Genomic DNA, 20,732 nt, shown 5'->3' with positions numbered 1-20,732 from the left:
TTTATGAAAATTCATGTTAAAGCTTTTTTTAATGTACATTTGAAAGACCTAAATATAAATACAATAGTTTTACATGACAAAGATTTTTGTTTATTTCATTTTTTTTATTTTTTATGAAGTGATGTTGATAAATTAACAGGAGACACCTCTTCTGTCACATGCTACCCAGATTTTGATGCTGTATTTAGCTGGCTTGGAAAGTATATATTGCCTAAAATCGAAGGAACCTCTGAATGCCTCTAGCCTTTCATCCACTGTGACATTAGGGCCTAGGTTATAGGGTAGTGGAAGTTACTCTACCAACTTGTCTCTCACTGTTCTAATGGCTGACAGCTTGTCTCTATTCGATCTCATCTCCTGCAGTCAAATGCCGAAGTGTCCTTGGGCAAGATACTGAACCCCAAACTGCTCCCTCAGTTGTTCAGCTGTGTATGAATGTCTAGAATAAGATTAGCTAATACTGATGGTCCCTTACTATAGCAGCCCCAACCATCATTGGGTGAGCGAGTAATGTAAAAGAGCTTTGAGTGGTCAGAAGACTGGAAAAGAGATATATGAGTACAAGTACATTTACCATTTACTATTTATCATGACCTGCTCAAAAGCTGACTTGATGTCTGTTACAGGAGTCACTGCTATCCTAGTGGCTATATTTGGGATGAAGATCGCTGTATTTCCCCATTTTTGATGTGAATGTCTGCTTGGAGGAATATGAATATCTGTTTCCTCATTTGGTTCATAATGAGAATCATCAGACTCAGAATTGACCACAAGATGGTCTTCATCTTCAGACACACCCTCCTCTCTTTCACTGTCATGATCAAAGAGGAGTGCCAGGGTTATCACCTGTTTACTTCTGCTGCTCATTTTGCAAAGCTCTGACAGAGAGTGTGTCATGTGTAGATGCAGAGTATAAAGTTGGCAGGACTCCCTTGCAGAGAATCTGTATATGTTTTTCCCCTCCCCTGCTGTAGTGATGGGAAGTTCGACTCTTTTCAGAAGGCCAGCTCCTCTGACTCGGCTCCCAAAGAAGAGCCGGCTCTTCTGACTCCCGAATGGCTCTTAATTGAAGATCTTTTGAAGCCGTATGTTTCACCTTAACTTTGCAAAAAAATAATGGTTTGTGTTTTGAAAGACCTTTTATGTACACTGTTTTTATGAGAAGCCTTATAATTGCCCCATTTTTTTTGCATCTATTCTGCTACAAAACCATTCTTACTTTTGTTTAGTATTTTAATCAAACTTTTTAATTTGACAAAAAACTGCAAACATATCCACAGAACAGAACCAGGACCATACTCAAGCAAACAGAACCAGAACCAACTCAAGCAAACAGAACCAGAACCAACTCAAACAAACAAGACCAGAACCAGAACCAAACTCAAGCAAAAAGAACGGGAACCAAACTCTTGCGAACAGAACCAGACCCAACTCAAGCAAACAGAAACAGAACCAGAACAAAACTCTAGCAAACAGAACCAGAACCAAACTCCATCAAACAGAACCAGAACCAACTCAAGCAAACAGAACCAGAACCAGAACCAAACTCAAGCAAACAGAACAAGAACCCAACTCAAACAAAATGAACCAGAACCAAGTCAAGCAAACAGAACCAGAACCAAACTCAGGCAAACAGAAACAGAACCAACTTAGGCAAACAGAACCAGAACCAAACTCAAGCAATCAGAACCAGAACCAAACTCAAGCAAACAGAACCAGACACAAAGATGCCTCTGCTTGGATGGGCTGATCCGATTTCTCCTCTCAGTGAGTATTTGCCCTGTCTTTGAGAAGACTCTCTCGGAAGGAACAGATGTAGCCACGATACACAGGCTGTTTCCGAAACTGCCCCCTACAGTACTTACTAATGAAGTAGGCAGTATGTACAGCCTACTACATACTGTGTTTGAATTTAGTATGTAGTATGACAGTTTTGGCTTACTGCAGAATTTCCTCTTGTTTACATACTACATACTACATACTACATACTGAATTTTGGCCAAATAAGTACGTACTGCTAGTATAGTTGACGGTTTCGAAAACAGCCACAGCCCCCCCTCCATCACCTATATCCTATCATCACATGTGATTGACCGCATGGCCGCCATGGTGACCAATAAAAACAAAGAGCAGAGCTCAGCAGAATACTTAACAATTAGTATTTGCCACTCCTCCTGATCCTTTTAGCCTCCACTTTAACTGCTGGGTCAAATTGACCAACTAACAGTATCTATGCAATATAAACATGCAGGGGGGTTGCAAATATGTGAAAGGAACCATTTTTATTTTATATGTTGATTACCCTAATTAAGGCAAGTAGAAGCTTCTTGTTTTCACAGTAGGCTTTACAACTTTACTGAACTGGCTTATTTCCCCCATTATGATGAACAATTCTCAACACAGTTGAATTCAACAAAATCCATGAACTATCTGCACCTAATGACGAGACAAAATTAGCGAATTGCAGTTGAACACATAAAGAAGCACTTAGATGCAAATCAGTCAGATGTGTTACTCTTGATTTCTGTGAATTTTAATTCGCCATGTGTGCTGGATGTGTTTATAGGCTTACGTTAGCTGAAGTTTATAGTAACCACTATACTGTTGATCATTTTAGTGCTTTGTTGTGCTTTCTCTGATGCCTCCTAGTGGCCACATTTATTTTATCATAACTCATTAAGTGAAGTAGCAATCCAACTGATGGAATTTTCAGTAGATGGCATGGATGATTTTAGTAAATGCCCTGAGGAAAAGGGGATTTCTGAAAAGAGATGCTGATGCTAATTTCAGTGCTTTCAGCACCACAAATAGTCATAATAATAATACTGGTGGCATCGGAAATCTCCCAAACCATATGACGAATTAAAACCTGAGTGCAAGAAATACTGCCCCCTCTTAAACATCCAAGCCCTGGCTGTTCTTTATTGGATGAAAACAGACAGGGCATGACAACATTTATCACTGATCATATGGGCCTATAAGAGGCCACCTCAGCAGAAAAGGAGTCATTTTTAATGCCTATTTTGTTCAACTCCATTTTTCCTATTTTCCCTCAGGGCTTATTTGTTTGTTTAAACTGGTCTGAAGCATTCAGTCTTTCCAGCAGACTGAGCCAGAATAAAGCAGAGCAGCAGGGTGATCGACTGGGATCATTCTCTCATTTCTGGGACTAAAACCAAACATTCACCAAAAAACAAGCAGAGTGGTTTCACATGCAGGCAGAAGATCCTGTTATGTTATTCATTACTATGCTACAGCGTATAAACACTGCACACACTGTTTGCAGAAACTAAAGGCTTCTCTTAATATTAACCTTTTACATCTTTGTATTGCATAACGGTCTATAAGGACAGTGGAAACATAGTGCCAAGAATTTAATTTGTATGTTTCCATTGTCCTTTGATGTAAGTGGTACCATCTTTGGACCGCAAATATTTTCAAGAGGCATTCAAGAAGGCCCTTTAGTCATTTTACTCTCCATTCATTGAGGGGAGACTTGACATGCTATTTTGTAGACAAGCAGTGAGCATGGGGGATTCAGAGGTTGCCATCCTGTCTTAAAATTGCAAGCTGTCTGATGCTTACGATAAAAAAGGTTGTTTTTCTTGTCCAATCGTGGATTAAAGTAGCTTTTAAAACCCTAAAAGTTAATTAAGTGTGAGGCTAAAAAACTTTAGACTTCAAATCCCATGCAAAACACAAGGTTTGAACATTCTCATAATGTTCATTTTGTGACTAAAGGCTGACTTGAGGGCAAGTATGAAGAGCTAAGTCCTGAAATCAAGTATTTTTGGCTTATGAGGTATTTTTGCTCAAATACCCAGAGTTATATTTGTTCTGTTGTTAGGGTAAATATTATGCAGCATATTCCTCCTGCCTTGACCGTCTTCATTTTTTTAAAACCAAATTCTGCCAGAGTGGAAAGATGGAGAGGTGAGACTGACGGCAGACTGAGTGAGACAGACCGCCTGGCTGCCTGACTTTTCCAGGGTGGGCTGAAGACAGTGCCAGAGGGGATGCCATGCATGGTGCAGTGCCGGTAAAAAACGCCCACCACAGAAATGGGGGAGGGAACAAGCATATTCACAGACACACAACTACGCACACAAGCACATTCACGCTTGTGTACCCATGAATTGCACTAAAAAGAGGGCATGGACCCAACATTTGCAAGTGTATGCACGCACAATCTGACAACAGGCCACTATGCAGACACTATGCAGAAACTGTACAAACACACGCACACACATGCACACACACACACACACACACACACACGCACACACATAACCTATGTAAATGAGCTCCAGAGGCTCCATGGCATGTGGCAGATGCCCAGCTCTCCAGCCCACATCCTGTTTCCAGACCAAACCAGGGCTCGCCTCTTCATGCAGGGAAGCAGCATGGCCGCAAATGAAAAACGACACTGATGAAGACAGTCTCTGAGTGCCTCCGTTTTTCCCTCTCACTACAAATTATAGGTAACTTCCAATTCCTTGTAATTTATGTGCAACTCTTTAAATCTGTGTCAGCCCCAGTCATAAGGGTGCAATCACAGAAGTTTAAAGATATTTTTCTAAATTGGTTTCTTTGTAGAGATTTTCTGACGGCATTTTTACTTCTTGATCAGACTTTGATTCCTAAACTTGAGTATTGACTGATATCAATATGGTAAAAAAAATAGGTATTTTTGGTGATACTATTATATTTTGTCAGCTTTGACTGAAAGTGTTCTACTGTTTCCTATCATTAATATTAATTATTGCTCATCAATAATAATGTCCTGTCCAATGTAATGTCAGGGTTTATAGGATTTGGTACTTGCATTTACTGGCACATCAAAAATACCCATTACAGTAATTCAAGCAGTATTGCGCCAATAGTGATATTGGTATACGTTAGAGGGCTAAAAGTATTGATTCAGCAATATATCATCATCCTGACTAGTGCAACACAATCATATCCATATCACCAAAAATCATTCATTTAACAATTAATAACACTGCACACTAAAGAGATTCCCCCTCCATTTTGACTCACTGTGTTACCTTTTCATGACCCCTCGACGGTGATGCTGATGATATTAATCCTGCTCTTTGACCTTTTAGGGGCATTTTGTATTCTTCAGTGAATGATATCCGGTAAAGTAGCAATACATGATTGCTGTGCAATACATCAATCAAGCCTGAAACAGGGTTTCATGATATTATTGTTACCATTAGCATTTTATCTAGTATTGAATTGTATTGTATCCTATCCTTCCCTAACGCATTGTATCACATTGTACCATATCGCACCGTATCCTATCCTATGGTAATATATGTACTCTAATATATTATACTATACTATCCTTTCCTATCAAATAGTATTGTATTGCACCATACTACAACATACACTGTATCGTATGGAATCAATCCCATTGCACTGTATTGCATCGTATTGTACGAACCGTGTTGTATCATACTCAGGGCATAAAATGAACACCCACCAAGTGTCAATGGCGGGTAAAAAATTTGTTTGGTGTGTAAAACAACCCCCAATCCCCCATGTTGCATGTGAGGTTTTGTTTTCATACTTTAGCCCATTTCTGCCGACTGTCAGGCTATTTTGACCCTCGTGGCACGCTGTAATTGTGTTGTGATTTGGTACGTGAGGAACAGCGTCAGCTACTGGAGTTCTATTCATTCCCTTTGCTTGAAGAAGCACTGCGGGGAGAACATTTTGAGGAAGATTTGGCGACACATATTCTAATATTTTAATATTTAATATTTCTAATACATGATGATGCAGCAGTCACCTTGAAATGCAGTATAACTTGATACAATAGCAATAATCTAATTTTATCTGTTCATAACTCTATTCCACAAGTAATGCTTAAGTTGGATTTTCATAATAACAACCTATGGTAATTATTTTAAATGAAATAAGGCATGATTTTTTTATTTGGTGGGTGAAAAATATTTTTGGCCGGTACATTTTTGAATGTCACTAGTCAATGAGGTAAGAGTTAATTTTACGCCGTGATCATATCACATCAACTTGTGAGTTACTGTATGATACCCTATGATAACCTACACAGTAAAATCAGCAGTGTTAGTTCAACACTTAAAGAGTCAATTTTAACACTGAGTCAGTGAACATATGGTCCTTATCTACAGAGAGTTAAAGTTACACTCGACATAGTGTTGAATTTTCAGAGTCAATTTAACTCTGGTAAGAGTTAATATTTTACACTGTCTGACACTACATTACACTGAGTAGTGTTGATCAAGTTTTACACTATAAGAGAAACAACACCCATAGTGTTACTAATATTTTACACTGAACGTTTAGTGTCAATTATTATTTACTCTTATGGATTTACCCTTTATCAGTGTTGAATTTACTTCACTCAAAGTGTTAATAAAGAAACTACTCTCACTAGTGTTCATCTTTAATTGACTCCTTCTCTACCTCACCATGCATACGTAATCACTTGACAAGGGGGAAAAAGAACAAACACCATTATATTCATTCCTTCATTATTTAATAAACATAAAAATTAAACCAACAGGTTTAGGACATTTTACAAAAAAAAAGGTCTTATCTTTTTTATCAAGTGCAACAGCTCTTAAACATGTGTTGCTTAATTTAACAACATATATTTTTACACAATAAAGTGCATTTCACATTGAACACACACAAGAGGATAACAATCAATTTTCAGCCCACAAACAACTTTGCTATCATCTGGAATTACCAATCCCTTTGATATAGCATAACAAATGTATTCAGTTGTTAAAGTTATGCGACTCTGTCACTGTACACTCTCAAATGATGCAAAGGCCTTCATGTTAATCCCTCAGGAAGGTACCAGATGACAGAAAATTGTCTTTAGGTTGAATGAAACAATTGCTAAAATTTAACAATAGACAACAGACAATTCAAACATTTATCAAGTGTATACATTTAAGCAGGATTACCTCAGCCAAATAACAACAACTTTTTGTTAACTGGTGACCATTAATAGATGACCGAATGTTATGAAATATTTCAGTAAAGGTTTAGAAAGAAAATTCACTTTACAGCCAGATTCTCTGGCTATCTTGCCTCTCATACCTGATATACAGTACAGATAAAACGTCTGCAATGTATGCATTATAAAATCTGTTCAAAACTCCTCTTCAAAAATCCGGAGAGGTCCCTATAAAATACTGTCAGATTGCTTTAACACTTAACACTGGTCAAAGCTGCATTAGATGGCAATAAGGAACTATAAAAAGGGAGGAATCTGTGGATCCATATGCCATCTGTACATCCATTGGTTTATAATAGAACAAATCTTTAACATCAAATACCTTAAGTGCCTGAAATGGCTTTAACAATACTCTAAATGCATGGTAATGTTCATCAAAACATACCGTTTCTACACCTGAGCCTGTAAGTATAACTTTCTCATCTTTTACAAAAATAGCATTTATCTTGCAAAAATATGGCATCTCATCCACTACCTCAAAACATACTATTAAGCCAAGGCGATATTCAGTGCCATAGTGCTTAAACCAGTTCACGGACAAAACACTGGTAGATACTGCCGTATTGAACTTGGCAGCAATCTCAGGACCTTCTTTCAATTTCTCAAGTTGTGCAATCTTTCCTGGACCAACAGTTAACCTGCACTGGCTGACAGATTCCCAATGCAAGGCCATGTGTCTTTGATGCTTTTTGGCCAGCGTCTTTGTGATGTTTTTATAACTTTTCAGTTGGGTCTTAAAAAATCTGTGCTTTGCTTCGTATCGCATACACCACATGTGCAGAATAGGTCCAATATTCCTTATACATCGAGGATAATGCAACATGAAGTGATGCTTAGGCAACAGATTTCTGGAGGGAAACAGACACTTAAAAAGCTGATGATGCTCAACAATAATGTGTTTCAGAAATATGGTCATCCCATTTGTTATGGCAGGAGAAAACACAACATTCACAATCTGCAGAAGTAAAATCAAAAGACACCAGTACTCACTGTCCCTCTGAACTAGATCACCAAATATCAATGGCATGTTACGCAATAAACACCAGGACTGTATTGCATTCAGGCCCAAATCATTACTTCCATCAAGTAACTTGACTGCTGAGGGACGATTTCTCCTCTCAATATAGCCATAGTTGAATGACTCGATTCTACCAGCCAGCTCTTTAGTAGTCAAGAAGTTTTCCTGCAAATACTCCAAAATAAGCTTAACCTCGAACTGTCCAACTCCCTCTAAAATGTCATGCATGATATCGACAGCAAAGTTATCAGCTGTATTAAAATACTGCAGCGAGTTTAATAAACACGAACGCTTCACTCCATACACGTGAGGTAGTTTTGGATTTGTTTGTATAGAATGGCAATGTTGGGTGTGCATGTCCTTTGTTCGCAATATCACACTCTCTTCATCTTCACAGAATACAGTTTGAAAATCACTTTTCTCTAAGATACAAAAACGACAGCAATTTCGAGCACTGAAAGATTCCACAAACCCAAACAGTCCATGTATTCCAAGATTATCCCCTGTGACTTGCACAATGCTGCCATGAACAGGATTTTTAAACATTGGAACTTGAATACCATCAGTTTCAAGCACTTTCAGGTCATTGATGATTGGTTCAAGTATGGTGTCAAACCCATAGGTTTTTATGTCCTGGGCATGAAAAAGTGCACACAAATGTATATTGAGTAAAGAGGAATTTAACTTGGGTGGAAAATTTCTCAATGTAAAATATATGCCCCCTAATTTATGTACCCCCTTTTTGGATCCCAATGGATTAGCAGTCTCAAACTCATCATAAAATAATTGAATTTGAAATGCATAATTTTCATGAGCAAAAAGAGGATGTGTCTTCATATATGACCCATCTTTTAAATCCAAGTATACATCATCCTTGGCAGATTGGCTTGACATAAACATCTCACTGAGGTTTGGATTCCTGAGAATAGACTGCAGTGTTTCAAGAACTGGAATATAGGAAAATTTGTCAGTTACAACTACCTGATTGTAAGTTCCAGTGCATCTGTTTCTTCTGTTTTCAAATCTTACACCGAGTACTTTTTCCACAGGTTCAACTGTTTTCCATTTCTGTTCAAAATATGCTTTTCGTTTTGATTCAGAATTCAATGAAGTAAAAGGATTTTCAAGTTTGTCAAAATGTTGTTCAATTTGAACTTTTGTACTAGTATCCTGAGACGACAGACATTTTAAAGCTGCTTCTTTAGCTTGACTCTGTAACTCCAGTGTTACTTCTTCCATGGACAATACAAAATTGTTTAAAGTAGACTGACCTACACCTGCAACCTGAAGCTGTGCGATTGCGGATGCACACATATCACGAGTACTCATGTTAGATACTGGCGGAACTTGAGAGGTACCGGCTGCTTCTTCAAAATCGTTTGACTGACCATTATCTGAAACACAAGTTCTATCTGAAACACTAACATCATTTTCAACTTCACACTCAATTTGCTCGTTATGTTTTGTGTTTAAGTGTTTCCTGAAACCAGAAAAGGTACCAAAAACATGGCAACAGCCAATCTGCGCACATTTCAGGCGCAGTGATTTACCAGAACAGAAACCATGTATTAATCGCATATGCCTTACAAGCATGTTGGTACTCATAAAATGAGCCCTGCAAACAAAACAAATCACCCCCATAGTACCAAATAAGCGAGTGAAATGGGTACAATTACTCACAATATCATGTCACTCACATAAGCTGCCCGAAATACATGAATGCCTCTTCAGTGTAGCATTCTAGCCCTAATCTCTGCAACACGTGGACTCTCCTGGACTTTGCCGATATCTATGTTGTACACAGTTGTCTGTATGAAGGTGTACATGTTGTGGAGAATGAGATTGTAATTGGTACCAAATACAAAGTGTGTCTTAAAGAGCTCATCAAAAGCTCCAAGAGAGCTGGGTGACTTGCATGGTATGATCTGCTTGTCCAGAACAATGAAGAACTGATGTATTGTGCTCCTCTTCATCCCAACAGCTAGTAGATAGGGCTGAGTGCTGCTCTGGATAGCATCAACATGTTCCTGGAGGCTTGTTCCATTCTGAAGACAGAAAAATGTTAAGTGTCAAAAATCAGAGATTAGTCGGTTTAAATCTCTCTTGTAAAAATGTCTTACAATGATCAATTAAGGTATATGAAATGTATTTATTTATTTTTACAAATCTTTAAGAATGAGATAATTACAATGTGTTTTTGCAGTGATGTACTTCAACAGTAGAACCAATTTCAGACATGAGAGACATACAAATAAGGGGGGGGGGGGGGACTTTGACCTGCATATAAACTACAATGCAATACAAACCTTCTTGAACACGACAAGATGCTTCTCAGCTTGAGTTGGCGACACCTTGCCTGGTCTTTTCCGGCCTTGTGCTGAAGGAGGAATCAAGTGGAGGAGGAGAATAATGGAAGAGAGATCACTGTCCCATCCTGTCAAGAGAAACAAAAAAGCTTTTCACATATCCGTACTTATAGCTTATAATTTAAAAACATTGCTTTGAAGCTATAGATCACACAACAAAGAGCGAGGAAACTGAAATTGAATAAAGTTTAAGCACTAGAGGAAGTAAATAGAACTACCAGAGGCAAGAGTGTCATCCATTTCCCTTTCTTCATCTGATGTGGTTTCTGCACAGTGGATCAGTTCTTCAAGGTCGCTTGAGGCAGGAAGGGCCTTGCTCAACTGGATGACCTTCTGTTTGAACGTAGTAGGCCACCTAGATAGAGATACTTCATTAATCCCACACGAGAAATTCAAACTGCAGCTTAAGTGGAAAAAAAACCTTTAGTTAAGTGTTAAATGATAATAAATTGTGTTTCTAAGCTATGAATATCACTTTGGAACCTACTTCTCCAAAAACTTGGCAGCCAAGTCTTCACCAAACTGCAGGATGAAATCTTGCTCAATCTGTAACAGATAATTATATACAGAGTTTTTTAAAATATTATATTGTTATAACATACCTACACAGATGCCAGTTTGAAATGTTTTGTAATAATAAATTACCAGGCCTTTGATGTCTTTGAAACGTGAAAATTCAGCCAAGACTTCTGAGGATTTCTCCTCGTCAAGGACCATATTGCGTCGATAGTCATACGTCATCTGCATCTTCTGCTTGATGGCAGCTTCATCAGAAGAATACTTCATGAATGATATGGCCTCTCTGCATTGCGCTTCATTCAGGGTGATCTCTGGACTAAATGAAGCATCTCTTCTAGCTGTTGGCCCACCACCCGACAGCTGACGTGACCCTCTGCTCTCTGATGAAGCACTTTTCCTCTGGATAGTTTTGAGCCTCCATGCTAGGTAACCACTGCCACTTTCTGCATCGTAGAAATGTTCCTTTAAAACAATAAGATAATTAGTAATGAAAACAGCAACCGTTGATTAAAATTATGTAGGTGGATAAATGTAACAGAAATACCTGTGCGGCCTAAATGTTTTGGACACTGGACTACTTGACAAGGCAGCAATCAAGTGCAACAACTTTACATATGATATCTAATTTTAAGTGCGTTTTTGAAAATTCAATATGGTAGCACTGGTGTGATCACTCTTTTTTAATGGACTTAGCTTTACATTTTTTGGCGCAGCCCATGGTAGGAATAATTGGTTTCAACAAACAAGAACTTAAGAAATTTAAAAGGCTTACATATCCATTTTTTGAGTAAGGATCCATCAAGTAAGGGAACATGGCAACAATGCCTCGGGCATATGTCTCTCGCACATGCCTTGGCGGTGATGTCCTACCAAGAGCAAAGTGAATAAGCATATTAATTTCTATGCTCTCAAAGAGCATTGAGAATTTAAGAACAGGACTTAACAAATATTGATGTTTTCTCAACAAGAATGGAAAAATGGCTTGACAGGTCAAATGTCCCAATCATTGGAAAAATGTTCTTCATGAAAAGGCAATCTAATTTACCCATAAGTTTCAGTCATGTCTGCAGTAAGGATGTTAATCATCTGTCGCCGTGAGGAGTCGGTCAGACTTTTTGTCCGGTTGTATTCCCTGACAATGCGGTCTCCACCTGGTTTCTTGGTCAGTGCAGATTCAACCACCTGTGAAAGGACATAAGGGAAGACAAGCAAACAATGATTCAAATTTAAGTACACCTGAACAGTTGATTTCTACACTCTAGAATAATAATCCAAAACTGTGCAATTCCCAAAGGAAGCTGTCACAACAAACAAAGTTAGGACATCAACTTACAGTTTTTGCATCATCATCGGCCTTCTGCCGTTTTCTGGCAGGGCTGGGATCCTCATCCAGAATGATTGTATCATCAGAGCTGCATGGTGTAAGTTCCAGGATGGCTGTATTCTCAGCGCTACAGGCTGAACATTCCAGCGGTGAATTGGTTACGACATCAAGCAGTGCACCAGCAGATGAAGATGGTCCTGAGTAACAGTCGGATGAAGCTGTCCCCTGGAAACCTAAGTGTAGTTTAGGAGAGAAAAAAAAAACACCTGCCAATTATCAGCTTTTCACAATGCTGAAACTGTGTCTTCGTCATCATTCCATGGACTTAGTTGGAGGAAGGTAATCAGGAGAGAGCAAGTTTACCATTTTCAAATCTGATGGTAAATACGCCAGCATTGGGTTGCTGAACAACCTCTTCAAAGACGTCTGCATCAATCTCAGTTCCTGTCTCATCAAAGACTTTGACACCTTCGCTGACTGGTGGCATCGAGAACTTCATGAAAGCTTAGGGAATAAACAAAAATAGGGAGTCACTCAATATGAAATGCCCAAGAATTATAAGAGGTATACCACCTCCATGATACCTGTAAAACATGCCATTCTAATCAGGTCGCATGGTCTTCCCTAACAAGTTTTACAAAAACTCAGTGTTCCATTGATAGGACACTGAGGTGAGAAAACAAACTAAGTCAGTTCTTGATCACTATGATCTTTGGAGAGGCTCCTGAGGAGCTTGCTGAAAACTGAGCGATTTTCATTTGATAACAACTGGCACTTCAACTTTATTTTGTACAATGGAGTGTGCCTGATGGCTTACCAGAACTCAAAAATTCATCAAGGCTGGGTTCAGTGATCTTGACATACTTCTGTTCATTATTGATCTTTGTTTTAATCAACATGATGGCATCTGTAAAAAAAAAAAAAAATATATATATATATATATTTATTATAATCAACAAAAAGGCACTTGAACAGTTGCATCAGCTCTTGTTTGCATACTCAGTTAGGTAGTATTGCTCATTTGGGATTTAAAATCCCTGACAAAATTTGTCTAATTTAAAATGAAAATCTCAGGACTATTTTAAGTCTTTGAGGTGTGCATGCACAAACTATTTTAACATGTAGGTAAACAAAGACTAATGCTAAAATCAACTTATATCTAATGTTACTTACCCTCACCAGATCATAACATGGAATGGACAAATCTGTAAAACAAAGAAGAAAAATATTAAACATTTAAAAGGAATAAAGGGGAAAAGTAATTATCAGCATTAACACAGGACACACATTCTGCTCACTGTCAGATGGGTTGTTTGCCTTACAAGCAAGACAGCTTTAAAGTTGTGCGCTGTTAATTTGTCTGTAATACCTACTGAGGTAAGAGTAAAGCATATAGTGCATTTAAAATCAACCTGACAACTATTCATGGTGTCTTCTTGTCACTGCACAAAAAATCCTCGTTGAAAAATATTTGCTTTTTTATGCCTGCTGAATAGGTTTGATGATAAGTTCGATAAAGTATTGACTTCTTACTTGAAAATGTTTTATCGCACATTCACGGGTGTAGCTGTCACAAAGTACAGTTAACTCAAAGTTTAACTCTCTCCACCCTCCAGCCTCTCTCAGTGCTGTCTGTGCTACGCGTGTGTGAGAGGAGCTGGGGAGCGCGCAGCCGCAGTAAGAAAAAAATGTTGAAACGAAACCTAAAAAGAAACTATGAATGAACAGCTCACAAATACCACAGTCATATAATTAAACTGCAAATATGACTCCCAGTTTCTAATTTGAGATATTGATAAGTTGTGGTTATTGATAACTTTAACTTTATGATACTGAAACATCACAGTGAAGTAACATGCAAGTGTTAACCTAACTTCAAGAGGTGGATTAGAATGGGCTATGAAAGCGGAAGCCAAAATAAACTAATAAACCAAGAAAAGACGGTAACGATTCAAACAAATGTCCTAGAACCCGTTAATAAAAGATAGTTTTCACCTTGGACTGCCGCGCACCATAGACTGTGCCGCGCACGCAACCCGACATGAATGCTCCAACAATTAGCTAATTAGGCTAAGTCCCCACACCTGCAGTCTCAAACATTTCACTAGATTCTGTGAACATAAAAAAGAATGAAACACAGCTATCCCTCCACATTAACAACATGAATGTTACCGCCGACACTTTTTACTTAAGCATTGACTATTTAGTGCACATTAGCTTACTCACACTTATGCTAGCCATCGTCACTGCAGCCCTTTGAAACTCGGTAAACTGAGACACTAAACCCGTGCCTAGTGTATACTGAACAAAAGTAGTAAAATTATCTGCAAAGCTAAGCTGAAATCTAACAATAGTTGGTGAAAAAGGTAATTAGAAGAGACTTACCGCGGTCTTCCGACGAGACAAGATGGCGATGTGAAACTCCTGGTGGGTTTGAGACGGTGGTTTGAACTGAGCCTGAGGGGGGCGTGGCTTTCCAGAGTACTTCACGTCTTTCCAGAGTAACTTTTTTTGACACTGCGCCTTCCCAGAGTACTTTTAACACTAGGCCATTTAACTCTGAAATTTTTCACCAACACTAGGGTGCATGTTACTCAAGCTGTTGTTAAAATAACTCCGAGAGAGTATCTGAACTTTATCACTGCATTTTTAACACTGCTGAATTTACTGTGTAGTATCAACTGTATTTCTTCCCCTTATCCCAGTCCAGCAAAGGTAGGAGCACTTAATTCTGTTTCTTGCCAAAGGGCACTTAAGCTTGTCAGACACGTGCATAGACATGGCTCAACCCGTATCACATAGCTGTAGGTGGTCTGTAGGTCCAGTCTTCATAGCACTGCACCTTATGTAGCATCATTAATCTCAGTGACCGTTCAAATGTTCACTCTGCAGCTGCCCTCAATTGTTAGCCAGATATAGATGGGTAAAAGTAACTCAATACACACATACGCACTCACACAGGCATGCCAAATGACTCTTTTGAGGGAAAATAGACACATGTGTTCCTTAAAGCTTAGGGAGTTTTTGCTGTAAGCCGTTAAAGAGAGGGATTGTGTGTGATGCATTCTGCCTGCAGGGCTCTCTGTTTCTATTCTTTCACATACTTTTCAAGGCTAAAGGTATCTACTTAGCTCACAAATAACTCTGCAGCCGGGTGCTTATAATGCCCACACCTTTTTGGTATTTTATCTGAGAATTTTCTGATTCATTCAATCGGCTTTTATACAACAGACACTTTGATTTACCATAGCTGAAGAGGAACAGGTGTAACTAATAGCATTAACAATGGTTCTGCTGCAGTTTAGTGCTTTAGTGAGTCATGATAGTGAGTCAGCATGAACACCACGCGGTCTTGGGCACTATGAATGTTATTAATTACATCTGCACTCTTCCTATGTGCTTTCATTTCATGACTCAACTATATCTAACTTAGGATGTTAAAAGAGAACAGATGCTGTGGTTTGGAGTTCAAGAGGGTGAAGTTCATAGAGTGAAAAATAGGATAAAGAGCAGCAGGTAGAGTGAAGGAGTTGCAGAAGTAGTGGAAGTGGGAGATGGATTCGAGGAAATCATTCAGTGATGGAGGGAAGGATGAAGAGAGGGAGGAAGGCTAGAAAATACTCAGACATATGTGGGCTGTATGGGTTCTTCCAGCAGCCCTGCCTGTGCGAGGGGCTCAAGGGGAAAATCCCCAGGGACTAAGTGAACTCTTCGCTCCCCTGCTACCACATCTGGATGACACACCACCGCCCTGCATCAAAGGAAGGGATGCAACAGACGGCCAGACAGGTAGCAGGACGGTGGGAGGTGGGCTGGAAGCCACACATAGAGTATATATACTTAGAAGCAAGATAAAGAACACATGGACAGATGAATATTTTCATGAATCTCTAGAAAGACATTAAAACATTTGTTTGACAGTGGGAAATATACGTATTATTCAGGATAAAATCATGGTGGTTATGATGGTGAAGGTTTTTTCTGTGGTAAATTGGTCAAATACTGTTGTACCAACTGAAAAAACAGAACAAGTACCATCTGTCTCCAACCAAGATAAAGATATTGAATTATATTTGAGTGAAATTGCTTGGAGTTGAGAATTAATAAACCAAATTGTATATCTGTAAGCAGAGATTAACCCCCCTGTTATGTTGCGGGTCAAATTGACCCTTTTTAAAGTCTATTTCAGGTAATATGTGCCTTCCTAACCAGCTAAATGCAGCATAAAAATCTGGGCAGCATGTGACAGAAGAGGTGTCGTGTTAATTTAACAAAAATTCAAAATGTAAAATAAAATTAACAAAAATCTATGTCATGTAAAACTATTGTATTCATACTTAGGGCTTTCCAATGTACATTAAAAAAAGTTTTAACATTAATTTTAATGAAAAACCAGTGAGTTATCCTCATTAAATCATAATCTGTGAGAATTAAAGAACACCAATGGACTAAATCTTGATTTAAATGGATAGTTATGGAGTTAAAAAAATAGATTAAAACAAATGTGTATTGGGATTTTTTTGGGGTTCTGACACTTTTGGATAATTGAATATGCCCCGGGTCAAATTGACCCAGGAACATTATTGCTGTTCCAGAGAAACAAACATAACAGGAGGGTTAAACAGCTAAGTCGATGAATGTTTGTCCGCATGTTCATGTCTGACTTTGCCTAAGGATGCAAAATGAATGTGACACCCATTTTTTGACAAAACATTGTAAAATACAAAGAAGTTACAAATGGAAATCAATATGCAAACATCACTGAAAAGCTTGTCCCTCATGTACTGATTCTGCTTTCATATACAGATACCATATCATGTTGAAACTCATATCCATTTATTCTTTATTGTTCCATCCAACAACACCAATGGGTCAAAATTCAGTTCATCCAATACTGTGTTTGTTGATTAATTACCTGCAGAACTGAAGACACTGCCATCAGCTTCATCATTGCATAGTGTTCAGTGTTAATTCACAAATATGAACATGACTCATCACACTCAATCAAGACTGCAAGTAAAAAAAAATGCATCTTAGACTTCAGCATGAAAACAATGAATGTTATGCCTAAGTCTGGTTAAAAAGGATCGCTTTGACTGAATAAGAACAATAATATCAGAAAAAAATATGGATAAGTTTTGTTTTTTAAGGGTTTAGTCATGACATATGTATTATGTGCACATAATTCAGAAATATATTGTTGAATATCCAAAGAAGACCACATCATCTACCAATATTCAATGAAACACTCCAAAAGTATTTTTCCAGCAACCTAAGTCTTACTAAGTGTTACTGTACATTTAATTTCTCACACTCTGGATAGAGAGGACGCAAGGCCTTTCAACATGGAGCGATGACTTTGATAGATATCCTGAAACTTCTGCCTTTTCCCTGTTATTCTTAATCTCTCACTTCAGCACTGCACAGGCTGAACTCCTCGCTGCACTGCTCTTTAGAAAGATCTCTGAGGCACATGTTGGGCTGAGCACCCAGCGGGGCTCTTGGAGTGCTCCCCACACTTTCCTTAACTGTCAACCAGCCCAGCACTGATGGATGACCTGTGAGGGATGATGAATCGGCTCCTGTCAGGTCCTCAACACATCCTCATCTGGGATTCAGCCACAGGGAGAGGGGAGCTTCACCATCGCTATTCACTGTACTTTAAAATACAGTTCACAGTCCCAAAGGCCAAATCACATTTAACTCAGAACGATTAGGATGGGTTGTAACGTTGCTTCTCTTATTATATATTGTGTCGTAATACTTCAGCAGCATAGAAATGTTAATTATTGTTGTTATTTATGATGTTGGTAGATGCTATTTATATGAATTAAAGTGAAGGATGCACACCCCTTTTTAACAGTTAACCAAAAAATCCCCAAACCAGCTGTGGTCATTTAAAGACCTGCAGAAAAACAAACTAGAGTCACAAAACGCATCAACGTTCAAACAAAAAAATACACCTATAAAAGTTTTATGAAACATCCACATTTCTCTGATTTTACGTTAGTATTTGGATAGCCCTATCATTAATATCAATTTGTTTGATTTCCTAGTATATCTTTGACGTGATGTTTTCTCTTTGTGTTGTTTTTCTTATGTATTTGGGCCTCAGAAAACACACCTGTGGACAGAATTTCCCTTCTGTTCCTGCAGTTAAAAAAACAGGTTTGTTTCTTTAGAGGTAAATCAATTTAAACTGTTCTTTGATGTTTGAGTCAATTTTTAATTTTACCACTTACACTGACAGTTAAACGTTACAGATGAACAGTACATTCTGATAATAGTTTGGGATAACTTTAGGCTATAATGCTAAACATTATGCGGTGGACACAGTCATGGCGTTTGTTATTCCAGCTTAGTCTTCTACTTCGACAGGCCAGCACTGTAATTTGATAAGGTGAACATTTTGTGCGGACCACGACAGTGATAATTCAGTTAAAAAAAGAATGAGAGCTGACTTTCAAGTTGCACTGTCATTCAGCTCTAACAGCGCCCCGATTTAACTTCTGAAATTTAAAAAAGGTGGTAAAAAAAACAGAAACACACAAGTGTTGGAGACAGGGAGCTCTGGCAGGTGAGTAAATGCAGACTGCAGTTGTATGTGAGCAGTTAATACCTCTGTTTTAGAAAAGTGACGGTCCTGAAATTCTGTTGTTCTAAGTCCCATTTATGACAGCAGTAGCTCTCTCTGGGTTCGTGGGCACACAGTTTACACACTTGCACCAGCAGGTAACTTTGGATCTCTACTGTTCTCCAGCTAGTGCAGAAGTTTCACCCCTCTCTCCTTCAATCTGGTGAGTCTTCTTCTTCCTCTGTGAATATGATCATTGTTGTCAGATTCACTCATTTTGAGGTGGGCTGTATTTTGTGTGTTTTATAACTCGCAGACCCAAACAGCTGATTAGTGCATTTCCTACGGAGGAACACGTATGTGTTGCATTCACAAAATAGTGCCAAAGAAAGTGGCAACTGCAAAGCACTGAAAATGTACTAAATAGAACATAAGCTTACAGCAACATTAATGTTAGGGATGAATTTACTAAAAGTCAACTAAGTTATGTTGTGGAGTTCACCCAGTATGCAGTGTTCGATTGCCTGACTCCCTTGCTGGTTCTCAGATCAGCTTCACAATAAAGAGGCTGAGCTGATTGGATCTCCTGTGGGTATAAACATACTACTGACAAGAACCTCATACAAACCCACTTCAGAAAGAACAGACCATATCTTTAAAGTGTAGCCCTCAACAGACACAGTTTTAAATCTCATCACACTTTCTTCATTTCCTCCCTGCAGTAGGCAGATGGATCTGAATTTGAGTTAAGGCTTGAGTGTTATCTTGCTGAGTGAGCTAACGGCTTCCTTCGCTCTTCAAAGCCTGCAGACTTTAAGCTCCTCCAAACTAAAAATCCTCCCTGAATCATTAGTACAGTACACAGCACACTGAGGTGGTCACTTGGCTTTCTGAGAGCACAGATGTTTTGTGTTTGTGCAGGGAGGATCAGGCTAATACTGTGTGCTGGTATTGTGTTAGCAGCGAGATCAATAAGCTGTGGGTCAGCACTGAGATATCAAGAAAGAGTGAGCTGTGTGGAAAGGAAGGTCTCATTTCCCACAAATTTTGGTGCGAGTACAAACAGAAGCAGACGGAAACCATTCCCTCTCTCCTGTATGCCCCGGTCCTGAACACTTCCTGAAGGTTCACTAGAATTTCAATCATGTCCCCCACTCCTCCTTCAACCCCCCAAACTCATGTGCATCTGGCAGTCACCAGCTGTTACTTTTATTCATAACAAACAATAAATCCACAAGGAAAAGGAAGAATAATACAGAATTTATAAGGCAGTGGGGCTCAGGAGGCATACACTACTCTATAATAGCCATGCTGTGATGGGCTGCTGGCAGATATTGGACATTACTCATAAACCTCCAGCAGTAGGCTGGATAGAAGAAAGCCTTCGCATCATCCTTCGGCAGCACGGCCAATTACAAACCAGATGTTGTAAAAGCCTGGGGATCAGACCTCCTTGATTGGAGCAGATCAACATCTCACGTTTGGTTCTGGCTCTTGAATTTGGTTCTGCTGAGTGGATGTGAGGACCTCCTCTAAGGTTGTGCTGTGTTTGTCAAAAACATATTGTCATAATAATATGACATTTTGGGGCACACATTTTCTTTCTTGCCTTTTTTGTTCATACTGGTTGATGATATTGATCGTTATAGAGCTGGAGCAAGCATAAGTTTGAAACAGGCTAGCTATGCTAAAAGTAAAGGGTGGAGACAGGAAAACTCTGGCTTCCTCTGATGATCGATAATTCAGCCTGAATACAACTTATTATGCTTCTGTTTCTTTTATTTTAATTGTTAGAAACCAACCTGCAGTATAAGTAGTGAATGAAATTCCCTCTATTATTTGTAGTCCTTTTTAGTATGCCTACTTTTCAAATTCAACAACACTGTTTAAATTTTAAAGGACTTGTCACTTTAAAG

The 20,732-nt window shown here is 38.7% G+C and overlaps 1 protein-coding gene and 1 long non-coding RNA gene across 3 annotated transcripts in view; both read right to left on the bottom strand.

Annotated features, from left to right (window-relative positions):
* LOC117831726 overlaps positions 1 to 20,732 on the bottom strand; it is a 46,302-nt gene that overhangs the window by 16,051 nt on the left and 9,519 nt on the right. The gene's annotated exons all lie outside the window — the stretch shown is intronic.
* Positions 6,505 to 14,718, bottom strand: LOC117831709. Its single transcript, XM_034710514.1, has 12 exons — positions 14,628 to 14,718; positions 13,416 to 13,447; positions 13,060 to 13,149; positions 12,606 to 12,746; positions 12,252 to 12,475; positions 11,964 to 12,100; positions 11,691 to 11,784; positions 11,045 to 11,380; positions 10,887 to 10,945; positions 10,618 to 10,754; positions 10,340 to 10,467; positions 6,505 to 10,078 (listed from the first exon to the last, which is right to left on the bottom strand). Exons 3-12 carry the CDS (start codon positions 13,139 to 13,141, stop codon positions 9,761 to 9,763), a joined length of 1,656 nt encoding a protein of 551 aa, XP_034566405.1. The 5' UTR covers positions 13,142 to 13,149; positions 13,416 to 13,447; positions 14,628 to 14,718; the 3' UTR covers positions 6,505 to 9,760.

Source organism: Notolabrus celidotus, chromosome 2, assembly GCF_009762535.1.
Source record: "Notolabrus celidotus isolate fNotCel1 chromosome 2, fNotCel1.pri, whole genome shotgun sequence".
NCBI classification, from domain to species: domain Eukaryota; kingdom Metazoa; phylum Chordata; class Actinopteri; order Labriformes; family Labridae; genus Notolabrus; species Notolabrus celidotus.
Note: the sequence above shows the minus strand (reverse complement) of the source record. Positions and strands in the feature narration are given on the sequence as shown.